General features: G+C 39.2%; 1 protein-coding gene across 2 annotated transcripts in view; it reads left to right on the top strand.

Moving 5' to 3' along the window:
* Window positions 1-18,512, top strand: part of Prkcq (protein kinase C theta) — a 116,199-nt gene that overhangs the window by 72,841 nt on the left and 24,846 nt on the right. For both annotated transcript variants that reach the window (XM_076872817.1, XM_076872816.1), the window contains exons 13-14: window positions 15,978-16,069; window positions 17,756-17,818. In XM_076872817.1, coding sequence (XP_076728932.1) covers window positions 15,978-16,069; window positions 17,756-17,818 — 155 coding nt within the window. The remainder of the gene's footprint in view (window positions 1-15,977; window positions 16,070-17,755; window positions 17,819-18,512) is intronic.

Here is an 18,512-nt window from a genome sequence, read left to right as displayed (position 1 = left end):
GGTTAGAGAGTTCCTAGTAGAAACTCCCTCCTGGTGATATAGATACCTGTTGGTCTAAGTGGTGGAGGTATGCTACCTGAAGTCAGATTGATAAACCTGCCACCTTTCCTGGGCTGTATCCGAGGTTCACTGTGCACCCAGGGAGTCACTTATGATCTCATTTTTCCTCTTGGAATTTTGTGAGGCTTGTAGCAAATGGCTAAATAAACTTTCAGACCAGGCTTCTAATCGAGTTTAAATTGACATCTTTTCCCTGTATTTATATCTATAGATAGATAGATGATAGATCCATGATAGAGGTGTGTGGGGGTGTGTGTGTGTGTGTGGGTGTGGGCATGTGTGTATGTGTGTTTTGAATGTATGGTTGTTTTCCTATCTTGTGGAGAAAGCTGTTAGGAACCCCACTTTGTAAAAAGAGTTATATTCCCTTCTCCTGCTTATCTACCAGAGCCTGGGTGTGTTTATTACCCTCTTAAGGGGGATGTTCCTACAATTCCATAAAGCTGTGAATCTTTAACAAGACCAGAGAAGTAAATACATCACCAGAGTACATGCCATGAAAAAAAAAAGTGGTTGAGAATGTGTATATCAAATGTAACTGTGACTGTCTCAGCACTTAGATTTCTAGGAATTGAATCCTTTAGAAAGAGATGAAAGCAAAGGGGGAAAAAAAAAAGCCTGTATTACACTTTGCCAAGGACCCTGAGTCATTGCTTTGGAGGTGTCCTGATTCATTATTCAGGCATTGCATGTCAGACAGAATAACTGATGAAATACTCCGAGTGAATGTAAAAAGCAGCAATATTCTTAAGAGGACAGTCGCTTTTGCACTCTAGCAAAAGACAGTAGATAAGATAACCCTTTACTTCTCTAGGGACTTGTCACCTTTCAGAGAAAACATCTTGCCCACTTTCTGCCTCCAAAGAGCCCACCTGTTGAATATCAGAGTATTCAGGATGATCTGAGGGAAGTTATTTATTATTTATCAGGGCACATGGATTAAATCATTCATTTTTAAAGTTCATAGATGAGGGATTATGACCCATGGAAGGAGGAAAATATGGGGAAGGAGTTTAGGATGCTATAAAGATTGAAAGAGCTGTGGACTTGGAAGCCAAAGCTCATTCCCAGCTCTGCTCATTCCCAGCTCTGGGCCCCTCCTCTTTCCTGCTCAGGATACATAAGAGGAATCAAAATGCAGGGGGCCGGTGGGTGTAGACCAGCCACCCTGTGGAAAAGCACAGCATTGGTGACACAGAAACAGTCCAGAAATTCGACCCTGAACCTGACTGGTGCTCAAAAGAATCTTGCAAATCAATTGCCTCAGTGATAAATCAAAATGACCTTGTACATTATTCAAACTCTGACAGAAACTATTGGCAACACGGTCTAATGAGATCAGCGTAAGGAGGGGTTATTATTGCCTTAGCAAGAGGAAAGAACAACTTTTTATTCTTCACTTTTTACTAACAATTCTGTATTATTTCTTAACATTTTTATTTTCTATGACTCACATGAAAGTTCATAAGGTTTAAAATTGCATGATCCCTTCTTAGTATCGTCTTCAGTATGTATGCCCCCAATCTGTACACTACAGGACCTTGGGCCTGTATGTTCAGTACTTGTTCTTATTATTTATATTTATTTATATTTTAAACAGAAAAAAATTCACAATAAAATTATCTAAAAGAGCAATCGTCATAAATCTTTCAAATGAATTCAATCATGGATGAACTAAAACCACCTAGAAAAAAATTGAACATGAAAGTTTGAAACTCCATTTCACAAATTTCTTTCAAAAGTCACCATTAAATTAACTTAACAAATTCTTTATGGGGACTTACTGTAATTTTCACCCCAAAATGTAAAACTCTAAACCAATATGGAAGTCAAATTATAAAGCTATTTACTTTTCCTACCTAATTCTAATTACTAAGCAGGGGGAAAAATCTACCTAACTTGGAAAAATAATATTCTGTTTTCTTGATTTTAAGATATCATTAATAATTAGATGCATTATTAGTTTTCTCGGTAAACAAAATTATTTTTAAACTGTAAATAAGCCATTTCTTAATTTCAGAATCATCTAAATGTGAAATAATATATGTGTCCATTAGAAATTTTATTTGTCTTTTAGTAACAATGTCTTAAATAAGATGGAAGTGTCTCTTTCTTTCTCTCTCTGTCTTATAAAAAGCCTACAAAAAACTTCTGCTTCATCTCTTTGACTCCTCTGCAGCTACAAGGAAAGTTGAAAACGAAATTTTTTAGCTGAACACATTACCATTTAGAATATTTTTTCTAAGAAAGGTAGACAACCAGCTATCTCTGTGCCAACATACATTTTTATTTGTTTGTTTATTATTTTTTTGCAGTACCAGAGATTGAGACCAGGAATGCTTTGCCACTGACATCCCCACCCCTTATAACTTTTTACTTTGAGACAGGGTCTGGCTCAGTTGCTTAGGGCCTCACTAAGTGGTTGAGGCTGGCCCTGAACTTATGATACTCCTGCCTCAGCTTTCCAAATCGATGGGATTACAGACATGCACCACCGCACCTGGCCCAACATATATTTTAAAACAAAGAAAATACAATTTACAAAGACTCCTTTCATGGAGGCCCTATTTTGTGCCAGATAGTTTCCTAGGAACTTTGAATATATCATCTCATTTAATTCTGATAATCCCACACCACAAAGTAGATATTAGTATCCCCATCTTACCCATGAGAAAACTGAAGCTCTTTAGAATAATAAACTTGCCTAAGATCACTTGGCAGTCACTGGGAAGAGCGCTCAATCTTATCATTTGTCCGTGTCCAAATATTGGTCCAGATATTCACACACTGTGAGTATCTCAGTGACACGTCACCTTTGTAGTAACTAAATGTTCACCTACAAGGAAGAGGAAATACAAAGAAAGATAATTTCCTCCCTCTTTTTAATTATTCTAGAGTAAAAGAAAGATCAATAATTCACGTAACCAAAGATCTCTGATCTGTCCCTGATAAAACATTTCAAATAAGAAGGCTTCGTTCCAAAAACTAGTTTGGAAAGAAAAGAAGGCCCCTAACACTGTGAGGAGTTGTTTGTTGTTGTTGTTGTTGTTTTGGGTTTTTTGTTTGTTTGTTGTTTGTTTATCTGAAGGAAATAATTTCTTCTTACATGTTAAAAGTAAACTGAGATCTGCCTTCTCTTGTGTCTCCTTTGAATTTCAAAAGGCCTGTTTTCAAATCTGAACTGTAATTTAAGAGGTGTTAGAATTTCACACCTAAAAGAGATTTCAGTCCTAGGAGAACAGCTCTGGGTCCCTCCCTGGGATGAATTTGAGTGACAGCCACTGTGGGTTTTGCAGATGTCCATTATGGGTGGCAGAACTCTCATGTCCACTGAATGACACCACTGCCCTGGCTCCCACACAGCTGACCTGAGCCAGCTGAACATCATCAATAGTACTTTGAAACTTCTTTTTTATGAGAATGAAAACTTGAGTTTCACTTTCTATTTATAGGACTCACAAGGCCTCACTTCCGTTTATGGCTTCAGGTTAAGGCCCTTTGAACAAGGCTGCTAGTTAGCATCTCCCACCCCTCTCTCTCCCTCCCTCCCCCCTCTCTTATTTAATTATTAATTTGTTTATTTATTTATTGCCTCCTAAAGGACAGTGTTAAAAAAAAATGTATGTGGTATGTAATGATTTTTGACTGAATTTACACAAATTATATAATTTGGAAAAATACTAAAATAAAGGTAGGTTGCAAGAATAAAAAAAAAATAGTACTTGCAGAGCTGTTTGAATCTTTTGAGGAGAAAGTGCCACACTAGCTGTTAAGATACTATTATTTAAAATAAAGAAAAACTCCCTCGATTTGATAGGGGGTTTTGTTTGTTTTTTGTTTTTTAAAGTATGTCATTCTGGTATTTCCATGATTTGAAAGCGAAATCCATCTAAGATTCCCAGCAGGTGTTTAATTTCAAGCATTGATTCAGAAGACTGCCTCTTCTGAAGATTATAAAGATGCTTCCATCCATAAATCTTCCAATTGAGTTAGAAGCCCTGGCAATTATCACAACTTTAGGAAGGAAAAGAAAAAACTATACAAACCACATTCTTGAGAAGACTTGTCCCTTGTGCTAAGATGAGTGAACTCTTTGGCTGTCCCTGTTTGCAGCAACTAATACGCTTCTTTTCCTTAAGGTGCCCCCACAAATTGTTATTTCACAAATGGTGAATCACTTAAATGGGGGTCAGATGCCCTTCCTGCACAATGAAACTGGTTCAGCAGAGAAATTGACAGTAAATTCATTAAAATTATTAGAGAAAATTTATGGTAAATTGATGTTGAACCTACAAAGTTTGCTTAAGGTATTGTGTCCAAAGTTATAGGAGATGATGGGGCATTAACAAATATTTAAGAATTCTTTAGCTAATAAGAAAAAAAACAGTGCATCTGACATGCCACATGTTTCCTACACACCTGGTTTTCAGACTCATAGATACCTTCTCACCTTTCTGTGACTCTGTAATGCTTCTTCATGACTTATGGGCCCCTATTATCAATCTACTTCTTTGTCAACTGTTTTCCTCCCAAAGCCCCATAAGTATTTTCACCAGTTTCCTACAAGACATGCACATTTTGTAACATCCTTCCAGAGAGTCTTGCAGGAAAGTGCCTCTCATCTGAATCTACTCTCCCTCTGCCAAGGCCCTCACTGTAGAACCCTCTTTGAGCCACATGTCTCTCTACGTAACCAAGGGGTCATTCCCCCCTTAACCCTATATCCTCTTTTGAAAGCTTACTCAAAAACTGTCTCCTCCATAATTGCTTTCTAAGCTACTAAGTGGGGATAGAGATATAGCTCAGTTGGTAGAGTGCTTTCCTCAAATGCCTGTGTTTGATCCCCAGCACAACACAAATGAAAAAGAAAAAAAAAAAACTAAGCTACTAAGCAACTAATGGATAAGTATATACTACTTGCACACTCTGGACAAAGGGATGATTCATATTCCAAGTGGGATGGAATAGGAAAGCACAAGATTTTTTCAGGCTTCTCAGAGCAATGCACAATCTAAAACTTACTAAATGTTTATTTCTGGAATTTTTCATTTAATATTTTTGGAACACAATTGACCAAGGGTAACTGAAACCCAAAGAAAGCAAAATCATACATGACAGGGGAATTATCATATGATAAATAACATAGAGCAGTTTAACATGTGCTGCTCCCATCAATAATTTATTCTTAAAATAGGGCACTTAAGGCCAAGGATATAGCTTAATGGTAGAGTGTTTGCCTAGCATGCATGAGGCCCTGGGTCCAATTTCTAGTACCACACACAAACTAATCATAATAAGATAAAATAGGCAGTAAGAGATGCAGTTCCTTATTAAATCTAAGATCACATTTTATTTGAGGTGATTACAGTACACATCCCAAAGAAGTAACAAGTACATTTCTTCAGTTGAAACTGGGAATATATGAGAGAAGAAACCTGCTGAAAATGTTCAAGTATAAACCAAAGAAAAAAATCCCACCCTTGGGAAACAGGAAGAACAGGGGGGATAGTGTCAGTGAGGATCGCTTAGGGAGCTAAGAGGTACACCCCAAGAGTAAGGATGATTGAAACCAGGAGAGGAAAGAATTTCAAAAGAGAGAACACTATATATCGATTGAAGAAGTTGACCATCCAAAGCGTTGAACATGCAATTTGGGAGGAGCAGAGGGTGTCAGATGGTAAAGTGTTAAGGAGTGAGAGGTGGGCAGGCAGAGTCAGTGGTTATACAGATTGTCTTCCAGATGATGATGACCACAGGTTGAAGCGATGAATCATGGGAAATGCTTAACACAGATAGGAAGGAACCAGACCAAAACATGGCCATGTTGGCTTTCCAGATTGGCGTCTTTCACTTAGGAACACAGGGAAGGTATCTCCTGTCTTCTCACGGTTCCATACCTTCCATGGTGTGTATGTGCCAGTTTGTTTACTCATTCACCTATTGAGGTGCATCTTATTGTTGCTTATAACATCTTTCTTATAACAACTAATTGAATTTGGCGTACTCATTTGCTCTCTTTATGACAGACTTCATGGATAAAGAATTTTAGGGGAGAAAGGGGTTGTAGAGGTTAGTAGGTCAGATTCCCTCATTTCACAGCTAAGGAAACTGTGATCCAAAAGACGAGAAGCCTGGCTGCTCATAGGCCTGTGCTTTTTTCTACAGTCAATCCAAAATTATTAGTAAAGTTGAGATTTCAAGAGACTTAGACACCAAACCCAACTCAAAACTGGTTTAATTTGAATAATTCTCCTTTGGGTGTCTTATATCTCAGATCCCAGCAAGAGGAGACTGCCAAGGCCCTCGCTGTAGAATCCTCTTTGGCCTTTCTCCAGCCACATGCCTCCCTATGTAGCCAAGGGGTCATCCCCCCTTAACCCTATCTCCATTCCTAAACCACACTCCAGGACCCTGGAACTCCACATCCAAATGGCCCCAGGCCTATGTGGAAGTTTTCCTAGGTTCTGTCCTGGAGATGAGCAGGAGGGAGTTCTCCCCAGGTGGCCATTCAACTGGTTCTGAACTTAGAGAAATCCTAAATCTGTCGATGACTTCCTTTATTATTAGGAATGAACATTTCTCAACAGAGAGAGATGGGGGGAAAAGGAGAGGGGAGAAAGAAAGAGCACAAACATAGGAACATGGAACATACACAATTGAATAGTTGGCTAGCTTGATTTGTGTCACTTGGATCTGTAGTGCAGGGTCCCTTGGAACTCTGTCCTGACCTTGAAAATGATGGGACTGTTCCTATTTCAACTATGATGCACTTAATGCTTTTCTTCCTTCTGTGATAAGATAATAACAATGCATGTAAGAAAGGGTAACAGGAAAGGAATTCTTGCTACATGCCAGTCACAGAGCTAAATATTTGATATGGATTACTTTACTTAATTTTATATATGCACAACAGCTCCCTTTTGTTCTTCGGGTGGAATTCCCAGCTCTTTCCACTGACAATCATAGAACACATCCCAAACTAGAGTTGAAATCTCTTCTCCAGCTTCCATACAGTCATTCTGTAATCCTAGGCATTGCCGCCTATGTTACATACATTTGACAGATGACACTCTACTTAGATGCTTTGTAATGAATATAAAGAATATTATTCTTCAGAGGTTGAAAATCTTCTTTTGTGAAAAAAATTATTTATTTATTTATTTATTTATTTATTTATATATTAGTTCACTAACTTTGAAGAAAAAAGATACCTAAAAAGAAATGACTGCAATTATTCTTTACCCAACTTATGTTTCTGGAGAGGTAGGTGACCTCATTTGTATCATATTTCCTGACCTCATTTGTATCATAGTTTCCAACTCCTCCATGTGTTTTCAAAATTAATTGTTGCTGGTTTGATGAAATCACTAGCTAATTCCTTTAATGCTATAAAGTTCTCATTTATCCTGGGTACATTTGGAAACTGCTCTCTTAGTTATTTGACGTGTGACTAGCTATATTTTCCTGGTCTTTCACTCATTCTCTTATTTGAAAAACGTAATTATTATAAGGGCAACACTGTAAAGCTAAATTAACTTTTAAGTCCATCTTTTAAATTCCACTTTTATTAATTCTAGAATATTCACAACATGTGCTATGTCTCCTCTAAAACACAGTCTTACTTTTAAATATTGATGTGTTTTGACAGCTCCAGGACCTTTACCTTCTCTAACTGATACTTGTGTATGCAGTACTGTCCCCATGAGAATGATAGGACTAAATTTGTTAAATCTATCATTTCTGTCTTGTCTTTCATCATCTGTTCTTCAGACTGTGAACATAGATTTTTATTTTAATTAATCTTCCCTTTAAAGATCTTTCTGTTATTTTGATTATATTTGGAAGGCTTATCTTTTTTGCAAAATTCATTTGATTAATAGAAATTTTTAAATTATTTTTAAATCCAAACATGTTAAACTCTGGTTTCACATCTGATTAAGTGACTTTGCTACTCTATACGTGGTCATGTTTTCCGCACAGTGTCTAAGTGTGATGTTTCAACCTAGGTGAGCTAAAAAGGATAGCATCCTCCTTGACTTAAAATCCCGGATCTAAGTTTTCCCACCTATGGCAACACCGATGTCTACCTATCCATGAACCAAAGTCTCCTCTGAACTTTCTTTGACATTGACATTGACAGATATAAAGAGCTAGCTTGTCCTATTTTTGTGAATTTGCTGATCAGTAACCTTAATCTGAACAAGAATCCCAGTCCCTGTTTGCAAATGTTGATAATCTATGCCATTTAGACATAGAATAATTTAAACATAGACCTCATGGTGGAGGGGGGGTAAGTATTCGCTTATAATTTTTTAAAAGTCAAAGTAAAAAAATATTCCATTAAAATTGAATTTATTAAAATTCATTAAGATTTTTAGAAAATTTTCAATTCATTGAAATTTTCCCTAATTCTAAAACAGCATCAAAACATACTGAAATATTGAAAAGTACAGAAAGTATTCTAAAATCTGATAGTATTCAAAGGCACCCAGAGGTAGGATTTTGAGTATCTCCTTTCATCTTTTTTTATTGACAATTCATAAGCAGTGATATTTTAATAAGTTTCAAACATTAAACAGAGAAGTTCATTTTCACAAACCCATATTCCTGAAAACTCGTCTTTTTCATTAAAACTCAGTCTGTTCCTGGAACTTTCCACATTTCTCACTATGTATCTGTGTGAATATTATATGTAATAACCATAATAAGAAACGCAATTAATATCTGAGGTTTATAGAGCAATTACCATTGTGCTACACCATGTTCTGGGTACGTTGCATATTTTAATTCATTCAATCTTAATGGCAACCTATAAAGTCGACATTGTTATTGTGTCCATTTATAGAAAAGAAACAAGGGGTAGGCTCAAGGGAATAAATGAACAGCTGAAGGTCCAAGAGCTACAAATTTGGGGAGTCAGGGTGTTGCTATACTGCCTCCCCACTAACTTGACCACATCAAGGAAAGCAATTTTAAAATTCATGAAATAGAATTCTTCTGTACTTTCTTTGCAAAGGAAATTAATTTGTTAGTTAATGCAAGAAGATCCTATGGGACAATTAAGCCAGTAAATATCATCTGAGCCCAAGTCCCTATGGCAAGGCACAGACTTCTAGAAATTCAGGCACGTCACTTCTGACACACACTAATGAATCTATACAAGGTAGTAAATTTTACTAATTAGAGTTTACAGTAGAAATATAAACAGGTTCTAATGAATGTGTTTTCTGGCTTGAAGAGAGCCCTCTCTCTCCCTTTCCCTCAAGTACGGGCGCACACACACACATATTCTACATTTAGATAGAAAAAGTACACAAATTATTATCAGGGATTTTTAAAATAATATATCCTTATGAAAAGGAAATAAACCTGTTCTCCTAGGATGTTTTAATTCATAGCTCAATAAATAAAGATTGAAAGAAAAGAATACAGCACTCCAGATTCAAGATTGCTCCAGCCTCCTAAATTTCCAGGATACCAAAATTAAGTGTTGGTGTGGCCACGGTAACACAGGGCATGAAAGCATCAGCGGCTCATTGAGGTGAGCTGCCCTGGACTCCCTGCAGTGTGCCCCACAGACCACAGTGCATGCCTTACGGTGCATGCCTTACCCCGGCACTGCAAGCTCTGCCCCTGCCAGAGCACGTTCCCGTCTAACCTGGGATTGGGCAGCCCCAACAAAACCCTTCCTTTTCTTACAACCACAAAGGTGCAAATGTCAGAAAAGCAGCCCCAACAGTTTGTAATCCTCAACTAAAACCTTTCTTTGGGGGACATGCCTATGAGATTATGCATGCACCTTTCTCTTTAGTAAGTAGAGGTAGGAACCTAATGTTACCCTTCACCATGGCTCTGCACCCCAGGGAATCCCCACCTCAGCTACCAAAAACAGCCTACCCTCCGTATCCTCACAGGGTCATAGGAAGGATGGAATCACAAAGACAGTCACCAAGAGCATGGGTTAAAATTAGCTCAAAGTGCTTTAAAGGAGTTGGTACTGAAAACAACTGACATGACTACCTAATATGTTATTTGAAAATAGTTTGGAATTTTTTTCCCAATTCCTGAATTCCCTAACCATTTTAATGTTTTTAAATTCTTATATACAATTTTTACCTCCTTTCTTCATTTTTTAGCTGAATAAATCACTTTTACTGGTAATTTTTTAAAAGTTGATTTATCACAGTTTTTTTGTTGTTATTCTAATTAATTATACATGACAGTAGAATGCATTTTAACATTTTATACATAAATGGAGTATAATGGCTCATTTGTCTGGTTGTACATGATTTAGAATTATACCATCATGTAATCATATATACTTACAGGGTGATAATGTCCAATTCATTCTACTATCTTTCTACCCACATACTCCTTTCCCTTCCTTCACTCCCCTGTGCCTAGTCTAAAGTACATCTATTCTTTCCATCCCCTTATTGTGAATTAGCATCTGAATATCAGAGAAAACATTTGGACTTTGTTCTTTTGGGATTGGCTTGTTTCACTTAGCATAATGTTCTCCAGTTCCATCCATTTACCAATGTCTAATTTCATTCTTCTTTAAGGCTGAGTAATACTCCATCTTGTATATATAACACATTTTCTTTATCCATTCATCAGTTGAAGGGCATCTAGTTTGGTCCCATAGTTTAGCTATTGTGAATTGAGCTGCTATAAACATTGATGTGGCTGCATCACTGTGGAATGCTGATTTTTAAGTCCTTTGGGAATAAACCAAGGAGTGGGATAGCTGGGTCAAATGATGATTCCATTCCAAGTTTTCTGAGGTGCTGCTAAATTTTATATAAATATCTAACAAAGAAAATGAATACAAAAGAAATTGAATTTTAGAATTGCACATCCCTGCAAAGTGATATCTTATATTTTTATAAATACATGAGGAACACAGAGCTCCATCAGCCAGGGCCTGAACAATATTTGTTGAAGGTCTGGGAAATACAGTACTCTTTACACTTAATTCTATGCAAAAACAGTAAGTTGTTTTGAATTTTTGACGGTACAGAATGTTTTATTTAAATGATTTTGCATGGATATAATAAATACTTTTTTAAAGCAACAAGAAATTAAAAAAAAAAACATAAAGGTCTGAGTACCCATCTATCAACAAAATATCCACATTGATAATTGCCTTCAGTCAGTTGTCAGAAGATGACAGCACAGCAAGGGGTACCTGTGACTCTCTCAGTTTTGTGGCCTCCCTGATGGAGCAGCACATATGCCCCAGGTACATTTGCAAAAAATGTACGATGGAAAGTTGATATGTGGGTTCATGCTATTGAATAGTGCATCGGAAGCTCTCCTGCCAACCACAGCACATCAGCATCTTCAATGAATCCCTGCTTCCATGAGGCCTCGTGTAACTATACTGTCACATCCCAGCTCCGATTTAACTTTACCTACAGGGCACTAGCTCAGCTTTACTGTTTGATTAATAAAAGCAGCAGATGAAGGAAGGACATTTGGAGAATCTGCTCCAAAGACCATGAATGATATTAAGTCTCGTAGGCTTACTTTCCATGACTTGGTTGTTACTGGAGATTGAGCCTAGGGGTGATGTACCACTGAGCTACACTCCCAGCTCGTTTTATTTTTTTATTTTGTGACAGGGTCCTGCTAAGTTGCTGAGGCAAGCCTTGAACTTGCAATTCTCCTGCCTTAACCTCCAGAGTCACTGGGATTACAGGAGTGCACCACCACACCTGGCAGGAACACTCACTTTACAAATTGATGTGTTTGACTTGACAAGAACCCAAGTGTGTTTGGTCCCATAGGGTCCTGGTTGAGCAAGGAAATCTCCATAATGCAAAATTCCTTTGTCCCAGGAACCACTCAACAAAATGCTATGTTTTACCACTGAAATAAACCAAGACTCAGAATGCTTAGACTGAGGCAAAGATCTTAGAGCTCATCAAGTTCTACTCCTTTGTGCCTATTCTTTCAAATACCCTTCAGGCTTGCTTGAGTTCTTTCTTAGAGAATGAGACACATTCTCTAAGTTCGCCAATCAAAAAGTTCTCCTGCCACCCCCGTGGCCACCAGCTTGAAGCCACCTTCCCTCCTGATCCACTCTGCTCCTGCACCCTTTACTCACAGATTAAAATGTCAAGCAGTCCAGGATCCTTGGGACCATAAATACCTGTGTAGACACAGAGATATTTTTCACCCAACCAACATCCAAGCTCTATGAGCGTGCACAGGGGACTGTTCAAACTGAGGAAGGCTTCTGACCTTTGTTTTATGACCTTCCATGGGATGGTGAAGGTGGGTATAATGAAACCAGCCGTAATTCTTACCTCCTTTGAGGAAGGTTCAGAAAAGGTTCATATGTAGTCCTTAACCCATTAAGTGTTCAATTCTGCAATGTTTCAACAAAATCAACATGGTTGCATTAAAATAGGTGGTAAATAATAATCTATGACTTACATAACCTCTCTATACATATTTGTGTGTGTGTGTGTGTGTGTATGTAGAGAGAAAAAATACATTGCTTTTTTCAGATGCTCTAATCATTCATTTATTACTTTTCTCAAAACAATAGAATTCTAAAAACATAATATGTATTTCAAAAGTGATATATTTATTGTGCAATTTAAATTTTTAGAGGTATCTCACACCTGGAACAATGAGATTTAACAGATTAATTATATTTCAAATATGTGGGATTTTTTTTCTGAATCATCTCTCCTAGAACTTTGCAAACATAGAATTCTCTCACCAATATCTTCTTTATTACCTTGGCGTGATGTGCTTAACAGTCACAGTTTATTAATTCCATCTTTTCCAGAAGAAAATGAGAGAACCATAAAATATTCTTTAGCCTTTCAGTTACTAACGAAGAATTTAGTCAAGGGTCCCACCGATATGTGTCATTTTCCAGAGGATGGAACTGAGGCCCTGGGGTGGGCTGGTTTAGCTGATCACACAGCCAGTTAGTGACATCCTAGTTCCAAGACTTGGATTTCCACTCTGCACCAGGAATTATTGGCAAAGTAAAGTCTGGGGCAGGTATGTAGGTCCCATCCCCCACCCCTCCATCCCAACTTCAGTTTGACCCACCTGGAAGAATCCTTTGCATCAGCTAACACGCCACCCAATGAGTAGCCACGTAAAATTGCCCAGAACCAAGTCCAGTTCCCTTTCACCAGCCTCCTTTGCATTTTCCCTCATCTGGTGAATAGAACCCAAAAGACAGCAAAGGAAAAAGAAATAGAATTCTCTGTTTTCATCTTTATTTCAAGAGCCAAAGGACTGTTTATGTCCTTCCTCCAGGAAATAGCTGCTGGGTTTTTATTTGTTTGTGTTACCTGCTTTTCATTTATTTTCCTCTAATTACAACAGCTACCAGTTATCCAGTGAATGCTATAAACCCATTTTCTATTATATATTATTTTATTTAATACTCACACAACCCTTTGAAGGTTGAAATATTATTTTCCCCATTTCACAAATGAGATGAGGCTCAGGAAAAGTGATTTGTCCAAAGTCACAAGTAGATGGGATTTGAACTCAGCTCTGAGTTAAGGACAAAGCCCACGTTCCCACCAATCACTCTGAGTCTCACTCTCCTTGGTTTGGTTCTTCCTAGGTCAGTCCAGAGGTTTTCCAGCAGGCAGATCTTTTCCCAGGAGTTCTGCAGGGTTCAGGTTAGCTACAAGTTACCTTCATCTCTGTGTACTTCTTCCCCAGCCATTAACAGAATTTTGATCCTATTACATTTATATTTACTTTTCAGGACTGGGATTTTCGATTTGACTTTTAAAACAGTTATGCATTCCTCAAAGTGTGATTTCTCAAAATCCAGACCACAGGACCATCTGGTCTTATGTGTCTGCATTTTTTGCTAATTTCATCATAGAGCACATTGTACTGGGCTCAGAGTAGGCCCAAGAGTTCTTGGATGAGCAGATCCTCAAGCTTTCCAAACACAATTGCAGGGTCTCCCCATCCTGCCCCCAAGCTAGACTCCAGGTGGGAACTGGAGTCCTGCTCCACTTTAAGAAACCCAAGTTTTACTTGACAGTCACTCACCCAGTCAAAAGGGTCAAACTGACACCAAATGATATCACAAATGAGAGAAGATAAGCAATGGAAGTTTGCACTGTCCTTGGCTTAATATCAAGATGAGAACTGAACCAGTCTTCTTTGAAAGGTTTGTTGGGGAACCATCAAATCTCTTGGTAAAATTAAATGTGGCATCCAACATGCCAACAACCTACATTACTGTTCAATTAATAATCACTACATCGGTGTAGTCTTCCTCGCAAGCCCATGGTAGTAAAGATTGGCCAAGCCCTAGGGTATCTTCGACTCTCTTTAATAGCAGCTTCAACTCCCCAGGACTCACCTCTGGGTGCAGAGTCTAATGTAGACATGAGACCAGGTCAGGATGCTGTGCAGAGTGTGTGGGATGGGGTGGAGCTTTTCCCTTTACTACCCTGCCCCCCACTTTCTCCAGGTCCTGATCAACAGTGAATAAATTGTGGCAATTCAACTTCTGTTGGGATTTGTAAGCATCCTAACACTGAGAAGAAACCATTCACCTGAGCGCTGTTACAAATGTTCTCCCTGAATGTTTTAACCCCTTGTTCTCCTGAGCATGTAAATAAAGATGCCACCTGTGGCTTGTCCAAGGGCAGGGTATGTTTTTGCTTTAAAAAGATATAGATTAGAAGCCATTTACAAAGTACTTAGAGGGTCAAGAGCTACGGGAAAAGGACACCAGCTTCATGTAGATGAGGCAAATGATTATACTCATCATGTCTGAAATATCGATGTTATGATTTATATCTTCTCATGATTTTGGCCTCCCCACAAAAGACAAGAGTGGGTTACAGTTAAAGCCTACTGGAACCAGGAAAGTAGATCCAAGGTCAGCTTTGGAAAAAGCATGCAGACACTTAGCCTTGCCTGAGATAATTGCCACGATATTTAATTTTTCCCATTGAGGGGAAACCTAGCCTCAGAACAAGTGACAAACAGCTCATATCACTCTACAACCAGGATACCATTTGCATTGTGACCTCACATAGACCCCATGGCCTCCATGAGTCTCTCATCCAGTTGTAAAGGTTAATTGTGTTTAAAGATCACCCATGTAAGGTTTTTAGATGCAAATTCATGCACGAATATACCAAACGCCTCCACACTTCATTGGTTGCTAGTCCTGGGTTTCTTAAGAACACTTGAAAGTTCAGCATGTTCAAAGAGCTAGGACTATTTTTGTTGAAGAAATAATGTGTTATGTAGTCGAAGGAGCAGAGACTGGTTGGAATCCTGGTGACCTCTGATAGCTCCGACTTGCTGTCCCTCTAGAATGGAAGTCCTAATATCATGCATGGGGTCCTCTGCCAGGAGTAACAGGCCCAGGAACCAGCTTGCTCTGCAACAAGCAAAGTCTGGACTGGAGAGGAATAGGTGGAACTCAATTTGGAGCTCCTGGAGGTCTCGTTCATGTTTGATGGATGAGGCAGGAATGAGCCTTCCATGCTTACTCCCCCATAGAACACACCCAGTGACTACCCTAACATGAATGGATGTTTTCCTGCCCTGCACCTGGAGGCAGAGATTTGACCATACCATGCGTTGTCCATTTTAGCAGGTATGTGGTCAGTACCCACTAAGTGCTCAGCACTGTTTCGTTGTCCAGCTGACCACATTCCATCCGCGAGATCAGAGCACATAAGCCTCCGGAAAATGTTACCCAACATCCCACCAGATTCCCCAGGCTCCCTAGGGTTGGAAACTATGGATCAGCTGAGTCATCTTGACAGTCTTTTCATAAGTGATTTCAAGATGCAATTAATTCCTCTGAAATTATCTAATCCATTTTAAAAAGTCATCTTGATTTTCTTGATTTTTTTCGGAAACTAAGTTGGGATTGTGTTTTTTTCACCTAGGAAAACCTCTTTTTTGTGATGGAGTATCTCAACGGAGGAGACTTAATGTACCACATCCAAAGTTGCCACAAATTTGATCTTTCCAGAGCCACGTAAGAGCCCCATAAAGGGTTTGGAGGGGGGAGTCCTTGTTCATGTGTACTAAGTGCCCACAGAACGCTTTTCCCATGGTATCTTTCCTGCTTCCTCACTTGGCACACCTGAATCCAGGAGCCAGGTAAACCTTTGGGAGTATTATCAAACCAGGTAACAATTTTCCCAGTTTGCAAACTTGAGATTCATGATAATTTATTACATATCTCCCTGTTATAAAAAGAACTGCTTGGTTTCTTAAGTAGCCACCCCAGTTCATCAGGCTTCTAAATACTGGATCGCAGAAGCAAATATTTGTCCTTTAGGAAGAAGGTGATCAAATGGAACACAAGTCTGCAAGGTGGCCCCAGGGATGAAACTTTGAGCTGAGGCTTAGTGGAAAGGGGTAAGGCAGTTGGTTCCCAGGGCATGAGAAGGAAGAAACTAGAAGAAGCATTTAACTCTACCTGAGAATAAACTCTCCCCTTCTTTGGCGTTAAACAGCTCTAGATGCAAGTAAGATGGAGCAGGTGTGTTTACCTGGTGGGACTAAGTTCCACAGCACCTGCCTGCACCAAGCCCCCATGGGTCCTACTTCCTGCATGGTAAACACACTATGACATTCAAGCAAAAGTAAACTGTGCCGTTGGGCTCATTTCTAAATAATAGATATGTGTCAGCTTTCTTTGCTGACGTTCTTTGCTTGATACCCAATTATCTATCACCCACCTCCACCTGAACACTCAGAGTGGTTTAGGGTGAACTGGGCTGAAAGAGAGGCTTGATGCACCAGTTCCTGCAAAACTCCTGGCAGGAGTGATGGCTGTTTTGTCAAATCTAGCAGGAAGCACTTTGCCACTCTTGTTGCCTCCAGGAACCCTCCGCAGAGTCCCCACAGATAGTTTTATCAGATCTCTGCAGCAGTAACATCACTGGGCATTTTTTGTGTGTTAGAATCAATCCACTCAGTCCACCGTCCTCTCCAGCTCTGTAATGCACGAAACTGGCCGGGGCACATACTGCTGATCTGTTTTGCCCTAAATGTCTTCCAGGAGGGACACTTTTGCTCCACAAGACCCAGAAAGTCTCACTTCCTGAAGCTCTTCCTCATATCTGTGCTTAATCTCACTAGAGAAGTGTAAACTCATTTCCTTTAAGTCTGCCACCAGTTAGATACAGAGTAACTTATCAACTTGCATCTTCTAATATCCTCTTTCCACCTCTCAGGCTATGTTTCTTGCCCAGGCTCAACATTGTCAATATGAAAGCAAACCAGCCAGGTCTGTTGGGAAAGGCCCTGTAGACAGCCAGCCATTGGGCTCCAAGCCCAGTTTTAAAATTAAGGAGAAAATTATTTTTGTATTATCATACACTATGACACTGAGTGTTTGTATATGTTCTATTAGCAAAAAAATGGCGGCATGATCATTGCAGTTTAAAATAAAAGAACAAGTTGCAGATGGAAGCCAGGCAAATTTAAGACACCAGCTCTGGTTCATACTCCTCAGGCTGATGCTGCTAACAGATCATGAGTCCTGGATTTCCAAAGTGTAGAATGGATGACATCTTCCTTGTTAGGATTAAGCAATATTATGGGCGTCTACCATTTAGTCAAGGACTGTCTGCACATAGGTACCAGACTAGGTTGGGGGCTGGCTGTGTTCTGTCAGTACATTGACATTTAACCTATGCTCTCTTTCCCTCAGGTTTTATGCTGCTGAAATCATCCTTGGTCTGCAGTTCCTTCATTCCAAAGGAATCGTCTATAGGTAAATTGTGCTTTATGGAAACAAATACTAAGCTATCCAATTTCCTGGCCCCGTTCATTTAATCTTTGCCCTTGGGTGCTATGCCGTGGCTGGGGAGTGTGCCTTTGTATTAGAAATTCTCCACCCAGAACACATGGATGATCTGCCAACAACCAGCTAATGAGAAATTCCAGGCTCCACACAAGAAGGTCCTAGCCTTATTCTGTCCTTTATTGTGGCCCTTACTCTTCTCCTCCCTTTCACCCCCCTCTCTGATTTCCTTCTACTACTCTGATTTCTCTCCAGTATCTTATCTTCTCCCTCACTGGTTTTCTTGTCACCACCTGTTCTGGTTCACATTTGCTTTTGTGTCACCTACCAATGCTTATGAGATCAGGGAAGGACATTCTTTCCAGAACTCTCACACAGAACCTGCCATCCTACACCCCGGAGAATTGTGCAGAACACTTCCCTGTCCTCTTTCCTGAATCCAAAATTCCTCCATTGTGCAAAACCATTTCATACTCCGCTGCTGCCAAAGTCCTTAGATGAAAGCTATTGTACTTCAATCTTCTCACTTCTTTTCTCAAAACATAGCTGACACTTACTTAACATACATATCTTCAAAAGCACAGTTGTCCAATTTCCAACTCGCTCTAGATTGGGCAGGGGGCGGGGGGAAGAAACTGATGAGGATCTGACTGAGCTACTGGAA

This window comes from Callospermophilus lateralis, chromosome 13, assembly GCF_048772815.1.
Source record: "Callospermophilus lateralis isolate mCalLat2 chromosome 13, mCalLat2.hap1, whole genome shotgun sequence".
Classification (NCBI taxonomy): domain Eukaryota; kingdom Metazoa; phylum Chordata; class Mammalia; order Rodentia; family Sciuridae; genus Callospermophilus; species Callospermophilus lateralis.
This window is presented reverse-complemented; position numbering and strand designations above follow the sequence as displayed.